Below are 14,371 nucleotides of genomic sequence, written 5' to 3' on the forward strand. Positions count from 1 at the left end.
GTTTGAGCCCCATATTGAGTATAGAGATTACTCACAAAAAATTAAAAGTAAAATAAATAAATAAATAAATAAATAAATAAATAAATAGGTACTTCCTATGATAGATGATCTAGGTTCTAAAATCCTTCATCCAGGGGCGCCTGGGTGGCTCAGTGGTTGAGCATCTGCCTTCAGCTCAGGGTGTGATCTGGGGTCCTGGGACTGAGTCCCACATGGGACCCCTGCAGGGAGCCTGCTTCTCCCTCTGTCTGTGTCTCTGTCTCTGTGTCTTTCATGAATTACTAAATAAAATTTTTAAAAATAAATAAATAAATCCTTAATCCAAGGGTGCCTGTGTGGCTCAGTTGGTTAAGCATCTGCCTTGGGCTCAGGTCATGATCCCAAGGTCCTGGGATGGAGCCCCACATCGGGCTCTCTGCTTAGCAGAGAGCCTGCTTTTTCCTCCTCCCGGCACCCTGCCCCTTGTTCTCACTCTTCTGGGCACTCTACCTCAAATAAATAAATCTTTAAAATAAAATAAAATAAAATCCTTCATCCAGTAAGTGAACTTTTCCCTCATCCAGTACTCCTCCGGAACTCTGGAGAGATAGGGAACTGGACTTGCTACCCAGCATAGATCACAAAATTTTATCAGCTACTATACCACTGCTCCAGATCTTCACAATCCTATCTAAGCTGCAGCTGATCAAGGCCCAATCCCACAACTGAAAATTTTAACTTAAGTGGTAACTAAACACATTGTCAAATAAAACACCATTATTGTATGATGATCCATTGAAGGGCTCCTTTTAAAAGGTATTAGGCTTCTCTGGTAGTTTAAAGACTCTCTTTAATAAATTTGATGAGTTAAATGATTCAAATGTATCTATTGTTTATGGTAGAATATAAATTTTTCTTCATTGTAAAATGAAGCAAGTAATGTTATCCACCACATAGGATTGTTGTGAGGATCAAATGGGTTAACATATGTAAAGTGCTTAGAACAGTGTTTGATACATAGTTCCCCTTCAAAGAGTATTGGCTATTTAGTATTCATATATCAAATACCTGTTCAGTTTCTACTACAAGCCACCTGGGCCTAGAAACAGCAGTGACAGAGAGACAAATATGCTCTGTTCTCATGGAGCTTCCATTCTAGTTTGGGGAAGAAAAAAAAAATATGTCACCTGCATAAAATGGAGGAAAACCAAACAGGGTAAAGACAACTAGAAAGCATTGTGCAGAGGAAGTTGCCATTTTTTATAGTGTTGGTGGTCAGGGAAGTCTTCTCTGATAACTCTGATAAGGCAACATGTGACCAGAGACTTGAAGGAAGTGAGGAAATAAGCTTTGCAGTTATCTGGGGGAAGAGTGTCCTAAGAGATCACGGAGTCAAAAACACAGGCTACCAAATAAGAAAGTCTAGGTCTGTAACAGGGAGTGACAGGGTCACGTGATATAGAAACCATGCTCCCCACCAGAGATAGGCCTCAGTTCCATTCAAGGGTTGCTATGAGGGAATGTGCACCCAGTGTTGTCAGATCTTCTAGACTGTTTTTGTTTCTTAAGAAAAACTGTACCTTGAATTTTTAATGTGAACTGTCCTAAGTTTGAAAGTCTGTGTGGGCATAAATGCATATATACGCACATCAGAAGCCTGTACAAGAATGTGCAGACACACAATTTCTAATAGCCCCAAACTGGAAATTACCTAAGCACCATCATTAGGATGGATCGGCTATGGCACAGTTAGTTTCTGCACTGCAGTAGGAAGAAGCCAACTACAACTTCACACATCATGGGTGAATCTCACATCATAATGTTGAATGAGATAATGCTAGGGGCGCCTAGGTGGCTCAGTCAGTTAAGTGTTGGACCCTTGATTTTGGTTTGGGTCATGATCTCAAGGTCCTGAGATGAAGCCCTGTATCATGCTCGCTGCTCAGCAGAGTTTGCATCTCCTTCTCCCTCTATTGCTCCCCCTGCTTGTGTTCTAATAAATAAAATCTTAAAAAAAAAAAAGAAAAACAGGTATAACTGAGCTGTATGGTGTTAGCTAGATAGTGGTTATCCTGGTTGGGTAAAGTGCTAATTTTTTTTTTCTTGATCTGGTAGCTGATTTAATGAGTGTGTTCAGTTTAACTTTACCAAACTGTACAGTCATTTGTGCACTCGCCTGTATGCATTTATATTTCGTAAAAAGTTAAGACAAAAATGTGGACCAAAGTCTCAGGAGGATCAAGGCTCTGGGCTTCTAGTTTGCTCTAACATGCATAGATAGACATCTTTAGAGAAAACAGAATTTTTTTTTTTGAAAACAGAATTTTTAAAAAATAAATTTTTACTTCAGAATGCAAATAAGCCCTCTCTGTGTATGCTTTCTTTAGAAGCCTCTACAAAGTCTATTGAGGAACTTGTCTTTCCTTCTGGGTCATTATGAGCCTCCATTTACCCTTACATGTGATCCAATACTATTTTTCATTCGTGTTCTCAAACTAGAAAAATAAATCCCTATATACCATAGTACTTGCCATAACTATCAGTAAAAGCACATAATTAGAAAGCATAGATGCAAGAGGAGAACCCAGAGGCAATTTCAAGTAGGTTGTAGTGTACTATAGGCTGAGAGGCTCAAAAAACAACAGAAATTTCAGGTAATTGTGAAGAGGCGGTAGGAATCACACCGGGCTGAAATAATCTACCCAGGAAACAGGCATCTCTTAGCCTGGACCATGGGCCATGGGCCATGGGTAGAGAATCAATTGGATATAAAAGATAGATTTTAGGGGCACCTGGTTGGTTGGCTTAGTCAGTGGAGCATGCAACTCTTGATCTCGGGGTTGTGGGTTCAGGACCAAGATGGATATAGAGATTACTTAAAAATAAAAATCTTATTAAAAAATATTTTATGTATTTGAGAGAGAAAGAGAATGAGCAGGGGGAGCAGCAGGCAGAGGGAGAGGGAGAGGGAGAAGCAGGCTCCCCACTGAGTAGGGGGGGCCTGATGTGGGACTCAATCCCAGGACCCTAGGAACATGACCTGAGCTGAAGGCAGCTGCTTAACCAGCTGAACCACCCAGGCGCCCCCTCCCCACAGCCCTGACAGGTTTTAGATAGTCATTGCACAAGCACATCCCCAAGGTCCTTCAATTCAGGTGATTGATAGAGTTGGGCAAACTTTTTAAGTAGTGAACACTGCAGACTATGCATGTATGCTGAGGTTTGGGTCTTGGGGTACCTGAGAAAAATGATGGTCTCAAGAGTTACTGACGTAGAATCACTGACACGGCAGACTTTAGGAACCAAATCAACTTTGCCTCCTAAGAACAAGGGCTAAGGAAGTAGGAATATGGATAAGGAAGTTAGAGGAAAGTATAACTTTCTAGAGAAAGTCAAACTGTATATATACATCAGGACAAAGAAAGTTGTTCCTGGATTGGGAAGGAATCCTCAAAAGGACTCAATTAGGGCTGCTTAAGAGAAATTCCAGGGCAAAGAGTCTAAATCTAACAGAAGTGACAGCTTGTCTAGTGCAACAACCTTGGTATTATTATAATACCTTAGACCATGTAAGAATTTCCCCGAGAGGTATCCTAGGGGTGAGGGAATCTGTGAGCAACGGTGCTAGTTAAATTGTCTGAAAATGCAAGGCCTAGACTAGTTTGTGACTTTCTTCTCAGAGATGACTCCTCAGGAGCATTGTCCAAAGTGAATCAAAACCTTTTGCCTATTTTCAGAATTCAACCTTTTGTTTATCTCTTCCGCCTAATAGTACTAAAACCTGGACCAGTTATAATTCAGTGAACTAGTAATTACGTATTTCATGCTTGATTATATGATCTTTATACTCAGGTATTACCAATACCAGTATTTCAGTATTTTCCACCACATAGACTTACCTTAGTACCTTTCATGAAATGGGGTAAAACACCACCTCTAAAGAGTGTCAGACCATCTGAGCTGAATATCAATTTCTAAGGCATTCGTATTAACATTGGTCTTCCTTCCCTACTGTGGAGAGGCATGAGAGAAACTTCACGTGAAGTGGCTTTGAATCTTGAATATTCATGTATATTGTTCATTTTTTACTTTAGAATAACTGTGAGTTGTTTTGTTTTGGGGGTGGGATCACAGAAGGAGCCTGGAAATTGAAAGGAGGAAAAGAACAAGGCAGGGACATAATCAAGGTGAGACGGTTGTACAGTTGACTCCAAGGCTTTTGTGGAAACCACATGACAGGAAGGTTGGGGCATTTACCTTCTACCAGCTAAACTCTCATCAGGCACTGGAGTTCTCTAATGGAAACTCAGAGAAGCTGACGCATAACTCGGCTTTTTCCAGGAGGGTACTCTCCAGAGACTGCCCATGCTGCTGACTTTGCCTTGCTCCAGTCAGAAGCAGAAAGACTAAGGATTTTCCCTGCTCTTACATAAATGAGCCCCACTACTTGAAAATGGAGTACAAAAAACTAGCCAAAAGTGATCTCTCCTAAATTAGCTCAAGTATACACCTTCTCCAGAAAGTACTCCTCTATTTGCTGACACACACACCCCCTCCCCAAGCCAAGTTAGGTGCCTGATGCCTTGTTCCTCTGCTCCCAGGCAGCAGCTCCATCACTGCACTTGCCCCAGTATGACGATATTTCAATATTTCACTAGAAAAGGCTTAACTTTTTTTTTTATGACTTTTGTAGTCTGCTGAAACCTATAGACCAATTTTCAGAATGTTTTTCAATGCACAAAATAAAATACATAGGATAACAAAAGAAACCAATTATATTGAAATATAGTTCTTCACTCTAGACAACCTCTGAAGTATGAAGTCCTTGAGTGCAGAACTCTGTCTTCATCTCTGTACTGGCGGTGCCTAGCACAAAGCCTGGCACAAAGATGGTACTTATAAATGTTTATTTAATGAATGAACAGAAATATAGATGGCTACTGCCAAGTCAGCCTGAGGAATGATTCATTGCAACTGCTTGTGCACATACCGACGGCTTGCATATTTCTCACGCTGTCTGAGATCATTTAGACCAGGGCTCTGAGGAAACCCCCACTCAACAACGGGTACCACAGCAGCTAGCAATAACAACAGGCTATTGGAAGACCAGAAAAACAACAAAGCTCATGTATTTCCACCAGCCAGACTATTCAGAGAGTGAAAGTAAACAGGTTCTGTCTTCAGGAGGAGACCTCTTGACTTTGGAAGCATGATGGTCACACTGCCTTAAAACACTACAGACAGCTGGAGGAGGAAAGAAAGGAACCTGAGCTAGTGTGTGGGTGTTCTCCAGAGCTCCTCCTCTGTCCTGAATTGGACCTCCCATCTCTGGGAAAGAGAATAGTGTCCCTAAAAACCACCATAGGCACATAACATGTGCCATTTTAGGTTCGAGTTTCAGTTTCAGGCTGAGATAGAAATTTTGTTTTGCTTATGTACCATCAGAAAACCTAAAGAAGCAATAATGAAAGCCAATTCCCTCACTAAAGGGCCAAAGGTTTGTTCTAAGCTGATTGCTACATCTATTAAACATTTTGAAGAGAAAAGTAAAACCCCAGACAATTTTAAAGCTCAAAGCCACAACTATATGGGGTTCAGAAATCTCACCCTTAAGGCTTTTAAGATTGACCCTCCCAAGTTGAGGGCTTCTCTAGCTATTAAAGCCATCTGAGGGATGGCAGAACGTAGTTTTCACTTCCTTGACAACAGGGTTTCCAACATCTGTTGGAAGAAACATGGCTTCAGGTGGGTGCCTTCTTTAAAAAAAAAAAAAAAAAAAAAAAAAAAAAGGAAACTACAGGTCAAAGTTTTGCTTTTAATTAAAAAAAAAAAAAACAAAAAACAAAAAAACCAAAACCAAAAACCTCCCACTCCTAAGGTTGTGTGCTTTCTTTTTTGACCTCTTTTTCCTTTAAATTGTCTGCAATTTCCCTATATTTGTCCTAGTGCAGTAAACAATGTAATCAAAGAAATAAAAACCAGGGCCCATTCTTGCCCCAAACACTGAAGATGTTCAAAGAGCAGGAATCACAGCACAGAAAATAGCCCAGCTCTAAATATACATACAACATAAAAAAAACAAAACAAAACAACAACAAAAAAAACCCAACCCTCCCCCCAAGATATTATTATTGACATTCCTGGTACATTTCCTATATAATATAATGTTGCAGACAATGCTTCTTTCCCAGGGAGTCCAGCTCGCTCAGGAGGAGACATCTACTCCGTGCCTCAGGATAGGCTGGGGCTGTTGAGTCTTCCCTGCCAAGCATAAGGTTTTTTTTTTTTGTTTTTTTTTGTTTTTGTTTTTTTTGTTTTTTTTTTTTTATGAGCTTAATATCTCACAGAAACATCTGTGGTATAAATGGTATAAATGAATCTAAAAGAGGATGATGGCAGGCAGGCACCTGTCACTGTTCTCCAAATCAGCCAAAAAGCTGAAGAGCGTGGGATCCAGGAGACAGATGCTATTAACAGTTGAGGGATGGAGGGCAGAACAAGAGGAAGCACCAAATGAGTGGCTGCTTTTGGTTCCAAAGCCAAAAAAGGGCCCCACCAAAAAGGGCAGCTGGTCTGGATGAGGAACTCCCCTGCACCTGGAGTCATGCAATAAAAATGATGGCCTTGAAGCCCCACCCCCATGACAGCCACAGTCCAAGAACCAGAAAAATTCACACCACATCACAGAGTTTGCAAATGAATAGACTGTTCCTAGTTTAAGAGGGTTAAGTGCTTTGACAAAGTTGGGGAAGGGAGGGAAGGTGAGCTTGAATCACAAAGCACAGCTGTGACAACCAGGATTTCTATTTTTGCCAAGCCACAGGCCCCTAGGCTCCTGATGCCACTTGGTCCATGGAGATGTACCCTTCCACTTATTACTGGCCTCTTCTCAAAATGGCACCCATGATAATAATAACCCTTAGAGATGTCAAGAGGCATCAGTTGCACTTCTGGAACAAAGATAATTTCCTTGCCCCATCCTGGCCAAAGCATTTCCCTTTTTAAGCTGCTGCTGGTATGCCACCTTCCCTCCAAGCATAGTTCAACCTTCTCTCATTTCAGAGTTTTGCACCTGCCTCTGAGGGCCCTTTCCAGGATACAAAATAAAGTATCCTTCTGCATCCATGTGTGGGTGGGTTGCCTTCCAGTGTCAGATCTATATTCCAAAGTTTGGTCAATGCATCTTTACAAAAATAAAACCACATGCATACATAGACAGACTAGCCTGGAAAGGGCTTTCTGAACAGGGTTTCTGATTATCTTTGATGCCTCCTCTAAAGGAAATAACTTTCTTGGTGCAAAAGGATTAGGACATTGAGTGACCTACTCTCAACTTCTGGAAGGACAACTTGTTTTTGTCCATTTTTCAGTGAGGGGGTGGGAGGAACCCAACATTTTCAGTTACAACAATGAAATTTTGTTTAAAAAAAGGATCCTATGTGGAAATGAGTGGGACAATGATAAAAATAAACAAATAATTAAAATTCCAAACCAAAACATATCTCCTGGCCCCAAGATTCCCAGTTAATCCTCTAAGACCACAATCTCCACATTGTGGACTTGATGCTGGTGGTCTTCCATCTCAGCCACAACTTTCTCCTCAGTCCTCAGTTCTGTCTCCAAAATGACTGCTTTGCCCTCAGTATCCTCAGCCTCTGGGTCTGGGGCTGGGTCAATCTCAATGATGGTTTGCCCATCCTCCGAGGTGCTTTCAACAGCCTGGATTGCCGAGGTCAGGCCAGACTCCATGGCCACCAGCTCCACGGGGCTTACCATGGTGGTCATGTTGCCCAGGGTACTCCCATCCTGCATGGCAGTAGAGCTTAGCAGTGCCAAGCTAGATGAAGGGTGGATGGTCACTGTGTCTGGTGAGCTGCTCTTGGCAGAGGAGACCACTGTGGCATAGCGGAAGAGCTGAGGGCCAGAAGGCAGTGTATGAACAGTCACAGGACTGGAGCCCTGGCTGAGGGTGGCCACCGGAATATTGCCCATGGAAAATGACTGGCCCACTGGGGTGATGGTGATGGGTGAGATGACTGTGAATTGAGGCTGCTGGACGGGAGGAGAAGGGCTCAGGACTGTGGTAGAAGCTGGCCGCTGGAGCCGGGGCCTTTTTGGAGGCTTAGGAGTGCTCACAGGCATCAGTACCACATTTTGAACCGTCTGGGATTTCAGCCTGTGATCCTGAGCTTGCTTCTTCTGCTCTTCCAACTGGCGTTCCAACTCTGTGGAAAAAAAGACAGACTTTGTGTGGAGAGAAGCATATTCTTGCCAACAGTAAACGGAGTCAGGAAACCTGAGATCTTGTCCTGATTTTGCTATTATATAGCTTCATTGTTTTCTTTTCTTTTCTTTTCTTTTTTTTTTTTTTTTTAAGATTTTATTTATTTATTCATGAGAGACACAGAGAGAGGCAGAAACACAAGCAGAAGGAGAAGCAGGCTCCATGCAGGGAGGCTGAAATGGGACTCGATTCCAGATCTCCAGGATCACGCCCTGGGCTAAAGGCAGCGCTAAACCGCTGAGCCACCTGGGCTGCCCGCTTCATTGTTTTCAAAACAAGAAACCAAACTGGATGATCTTAAAAATCCCTCCAGAAAAAAAAAAAAAAAAAAATCCCTCCAGCAATTACATTCCATTATGTGATTATAGGCAGGGCAAAAATTAAGGATCTTTTTCAGGCCGTGATCCTACTATAGCACAACCCTAGAAGCTCCTGTGGCATTTTGTCACCTGTCACCAAAATGCAAACCAACAAAGCCTGCAGTTGATCTTGAAGCTTACAGATGCCTTGCCTGGATCTACAGATGAAAATAAGGTATATAAGCACAATCCCTTTGGAACTAATATGGACCTACAGAAGACCTACAATGGCTGCTCCAAAAAACAGTGATTCCCAAACTGTCCTTTAAGGCATGATCACCTTGCTGGTGACCTTAGTCTACCAAATGGCCTTAGTCTACCATTACCACCTAGAGAAGTCTACAGAAAGTTATACAGGAAGTCCCTAAGAATAATTAGAGAACTAAAAGAGGTCTTAGAGTTCTAATACATTCATTTTAACTGGGATCCAGAGAGGTAAAGTAACTTAAAGTCTCAGAGCTTGGACAAAATTCTGATGGCCAACTTCGTGGCTTTTCCACCGTATTACATCTATCAGTATCCCTCTCCCAGTGTATAATCCAACCCTGGTGACCACTGATGAGTCTGGTTCTACACTTTAACTCCTTTATTGCTTAATACCTGAGGAACAGTCAATAAATAATCCGTTACATCTGTGGAGCTCTTTGCTCCTATGGAATACCATGAGTGAGTCAATTCCTTGCCTGGAATAAAAGGAGTAGGTAGGGATCAAGAATATATTTTAAAAAATATTTTTGGTGGGCAGCCCCAGTGGCTCAGTGGTTTAGCACCACCTTTGGCCCAGGGCGTGATCCTGGAGACCTGGGATAGAGTCCCACATCAGGCTCCCTGCATGGGGCCTGCTTCTCCCTCTGCCTGTGTCTCTGCCTCTCTCTCTCTCTCTCATGAATAAATAAAATCTTTTAAAAATATAAAAAATTAAAAAATATTTTTTTCATTAAAAAATTTTAAATACTGCCTCATAAGTTATAAAATACTACATTTTTTTCCATTTTCAGTAGTAACCAAAGAAATGTGAACCTCAAGAGGATTAACAATTACATCTCTAATTTTTAAAAAATTTAAACCAGAGAATATTATAAATAACAACATTTAATGCTGGTGTGTTCAAAATGGTGACATAATCTTGGAAATTTGGCAACATGTCATAAAAATCCATAAAACAATTATTTAGTACCATTTAACCTGAAACTTAGTTCTGGGAAGTAGTTTAAAAGGATATAAAAAGAAAAAGTTATACAAGTTCACTGCAACAAAATAAACTACTGAAGAAAAGTCTGAAAATTTAAATATCATCCCTAGAAGAATGTCTAGGTAAAGTACTGTGTAGCAACTTGGGAAAGTATTAATATGTCACAGTGAAAAAAGCAGAAAACAAATCTTTACGTATACTATGATTAAACCTATCTTTAAAAAAAAATACAAAGAACCAGAAGCCCAGATTCTTAAGAAAAACCATTTTTTGGATGGTGTGAAGTTTCAAGGTGAAAGCACTGGATTAGGAGTAAGAAAGCCAAATTCTATTCTAGGCTTCATTGCCAAGTACTGATGTGGCCCCAAGGCAAATCATTTATCCTCCTTGTCCCTCTACTGGGTCATCTATAAAAGAGGGATAATAGCCTATAACATTCTTAGGAGGATTAAATAAAAAGGGTCTCAGAGTACTCTGTAAAACGACTTTAAAATATATATTGAGTATAAAAATGAGTTTAAGACAACATAACTTATTTTTCCCTTAACCAAATAATCTTGTCTTTTGCCTTCATGACTAACTATAATATATTCTACATTATTCAAAGATGATAATCTGAGTTGTTTTCTTTGACCTGCTTTACCCAAAACCTTTTCTTGATTCTCTTTGGATGTAAGTGACAACTTCTTTTGTTCTTCCACTATCCATACCCACTATATGCCCCAGTTACAAAACTGACTACTTTTTGCACTTATTTCTATGTCTGCTTTCTCTTGAGCTCCTTAAAGACCATGTAGAGAGTGAGGCTATCTTAGTCAACATTATATTTCTACAACCTAGTTTGGAGACAGTGCAAATTAAGTACTTGATAAAAGGAGTTAAATTGTTCATATGCTCATAATTTCTGATTATCACAAATAATGGAGAAGGTGCTAAATTTATCAAAAGATAACAATGTAATGTAACAAAGACAAGGGCCAATTTGTTTCTTCTGCCACTGATATTACTGTATTAATGGAGCAACTGAGTAGACATCTTAACCTTCTAAAAGATACAGAAGGAGAACCATAATGAGGAAGGAAGGAAGTTAGAGAGGGAAGAATCAAGTCCACAAAGAAATGGCAAGACTCAAGGATATTACTATAATATCACCCAGGAAGAAACAGAAGTTATACACACCTGTCAGAGTATAGAGAAACTGCTCTTCTCCCTGTTCTACTTGGTTCCTTCTGTTGTCCAAAACCTTCTTCACCGTGTCCATTAGGCCAAATGTATGTGCTACATTGTTGAGAACAGCAGCGTCTATTTAAAACAAAGATATGCCTGTCAAGTTAAAACAGAAGTGTTCCCCCAGCCCTGTGTTGTGCTGCTTATTAAATATGAAACAACTCAGAAATGACAGTATTATTCAATTGCATTTTTAGAAATTTTGGCAAAGATGTACCACATGTATAATTAACTTTGATTTAATTGTTATAACTTTTTTTTAATCGTTACAACTTTATACATCTTTCGATATAAATAAATACAAAAATAAAAAAATCTTGCATCTGATTATAAGTTCTGACTTCTGATTTAGAAAACATGGTCATTGTGCCAGATAGAGCTAAGTTTGAATCTCGGTTTTATGGTTTCCTATCTATGTAAACTTAGTTAAGTCATTTCACTCCTCAGTTCTCTCATCTGAAAAAAAGGGCCTAATAATACTTACTTGGCAAGACAGATATGAAGATTAGAAGTAACATATTTTAGAGGCACCTGAGTGGCTCAGTTGGTTAAGTGTCCAACCCTTAATTTTGGCTCAGGTCATGCTCTCAGGGTTGTGAGATCAAGCTCCACATTGGGCTCTGCACTCAGCAAAAAGTCTGCTTGTCCCTCTTTCTCTATTCTTCCCCCTGCTCACTCTCTCTCTCTCAAATAAATAAATATAATATTTTTTTAAGAAAGTATCATATTTTAAGTGTCAGACATGAGAACTGGTATGCAATGTTATTCATAGCATTATCTCTGTTCCTCTTTATACAAAACTTTTTGAAAGCATTGTCAGTAGTTGTGGTCATTACTTCCTTAACTCAGACCACTTCTCCACCCATAACTCTCTTCCCTAGTCATCTCATCTAGTTCCATGCTTTTATTTTTAATTTTTTTTAAAGATTTATTTATTTTATTCAGAGACAGAGAGAGACTGAGAGGCAGAGACACAGGCAGAGGGAGAAGCAGGCTCCATGCAGGGAGCCTGACATGGGACTCGATCCCAGGTCTCCAGGATCACACCCCAGGCTGCAGGCGGTGCCAAACCGCTGTGCCACCGGGGCTGCCCATTTTTTTTTAAAGATGTTATTTATTTATTATGAGAGACACAGAGAGAGAGAGAGAGAGAGGAAGAGGCAGAGACAAGGCAGAGGGAGAAGCAGGCTCCATGCAGAGAGCCTGATGTGGGACTCAATGAGTGGGACTCCAGGATCAAGCCCTGGGCCGAAGGCAGGTGCCAAACCACTGAGCCACCCAGGGATCCCAGTCTCATGCTTTTAAATAACATGTTCGTGCTGAGAACTCCCACATGCAGATCTCCAACCCTAACCTCTTTCCTGTGTGCCAGACTCATACTTCCATCTAGCTGAGTGACACCTCCATTTGAAAGCCGCATAAGCATTTAGCAAGTCAAAACGAATTATTTTCTTTTTTTTCTTTCCTTTTTTTTTTTTTTTTAAAGTAAGCTCTACACCTAACGTGGGGCTTGAACTCACAACCCTGAGATCACAAATCACATGCTCCACCCACTGAGCCGGCCAGGTGCCCCAAGTCCAAACTAACTTTGAGGGGTGCCTGGTGGGCTCAGTCAGAAGAGTGTGTGTCTCTTGATCTCAGGGTCATGAGTTTAAGCCCTATATACTGGCTACAGAGCCTACTTTATTATTTTTTTTATTTTTATTTTTTTAAAAGATTTATTTAGTTATTTATTTATTCATGACAGAGAGAGAGACAGGCAGAGACACAGGCAGAGGGAGGCGCAGGCTCCATGCAGGGAGCCTGACGTGAGACTTGGTCCTGGGTCTCCAGGATCACACCCCGGGCTGAAGGCAGCGATAAACTGCTGTGCCACCGGGGCTGCCCTGGAGCCTACTTTAAAAACAACAAAAATCTAACTACTGGGATGCCTGGGTGGCTCAGTGGTTGAGTGTCTGCCTTCGGCTCAGGGTGTGATTCTGGTCCTGGGATTGAGTCCGTATCAGGATCCCTGCATGAAGCCTGCTTCTCCCTCTGCCTGTGTCTCTGCCTCTCTTTGTGTGTCTCTCATGAATAAATAAATAAAATATTTTAAACAAAAAAATAAAAATCCAACTACTAACTTTGATGTCCTCTCCCAGTGATCTTCATCTCAGGAAACGGTGTCACTATTCATGGCTCAGACCAAAAATGTAGGAGTTACCCTGGATTTCTGTCTTTCTCTTTTACTCTACATCCAATCCATCAGTAGGACTTATCAGTTTCACATTCAAGTTATATCCCCAATATGATAACTTCTTCCCAGGTTTTACCTCTATCACCTCTAAGCCATGACACCATCAACTCTTGTCTGGAGTAATTCTTTCAAGAGTCTCCTGATTTCTTCTCATTTCTTTTTTTTTTTTCTTTTAAGATTTTATTTATTTATTCATGAGAGACACACACACACACACACACACACAGAGAAAGAGAGAGAGAGAGAGAGAGGCAGAGACACAGGCAGAGGGAGAAGCAGGCTGGCTCCACGCAGGGAACCCGACATGGGACTGGATCCTGGGTCTCCAGGATCACACCCTGGGCTGAAGGCAGTGCTAAACCACTGAGCCACCAGGGCTGCCCTCCTGTCTTTTTTTTTTTTTTTTTTTTAAGTTTTTTTTTTTTATTTATTTATGATAGTCACACAGAGAGAGAGAGAGAGAGAGAGGCAGAGACACAGGCAGAGAGAGAAGCAGACTCCATGCACCGGGAGCCCTACGTGGAACTCGATCCCGGGTCTCCAGGATCGCGCCCTGAGCCAAAGGCAAGCGCCAAACCGCTGCGCCACCCAGGGATCCCGTGTCTTTTTTTTTAAGTAGGCTCCAGGCCCAATGTCGGGCTCAAACTCACAACCCTGAGAGCAAGAGTTGCACTCTCCACCAAATGAGCTAGCCAGGCACCCCTCCCAACTGATTTCTTGCCCCATACAGTATATTCTCCATAGAGCAACCAAAGTGATCTTTTAAAAATATAAAAAATATATAATTATATAGAAAATATAAAAATATAAATAAATGTTATCACTTTACTCCCCTGCTCAAAAGCACTATGATAGCTTACCATCACCTTAAAATAAAACCAAAGTTTAGGGACACCTGGGTGGCTCAGCGATTGAGCATCTGCCTTTGGCACAGGGCATGATCCTGGAGTCTTGGGATCAAGTCCCACATGGGCTCCTTGCATGGAGCCTGCTTCTCCCTCTACGTGTATCTCTGCCCTCTCTCTGTGTGCCTCTCATGAATAGAAATAAAATCTTTTTTTTTTAAATTTTTATTTATTTATGATAGTCACAGA

General features: G+C 41.1%; 1 protein-coding gene across 7 annotated transcripts in view; it reads right to left on the reverse strand.

The window, feature by feature from the left end:
- Window positions 1–4,869: 4,869 nt before the first annotated feature.
- Window positions 4,870–14,371, reverse strand: part of GMEB1 (glucocorticoid modulatory element binding protein 1) — a 36,887-nt gene continuing 27,385 nt past the window's right edge. For all 7 annotated transcript variants that reach the window (XM_038531356.1, XM_038531357.1, XM_038531360.1 and 4 more), the window contains exons 9-10: window positions 10,994–11,116; window positions 4,870–8,204 (exon numbers count right to left, since the gene is read on the reverse strand). In XM_038531356.1, the coding sequence (XP_038387284.1) occupies window positions 7,504–8,204; window positions 10,994–11,116 (824 nt within the window). In that variant the 3' untranslated portion in view covers window positions 4,870–7,503. The remainder of the gene's footprint in view (window positions 8,205–10,993; window positions 11,117–14,371) is intronic.

Source organism: Canis lupus, chromosome 2 (assembly GCF_011100685.1).
Source record: "Canis lupus familiaris isolate Mischka breed German Shepherd chromosome 2, alternate assembly UU_Cfam_GSD_1.0, whole genome shotgun sequence".
NCBI classification, from domain to species: Eukaryota; Metazoa; Chordata; class Mammalia; order Carnivora; family Canidae; genus Canis; species Canis lupus.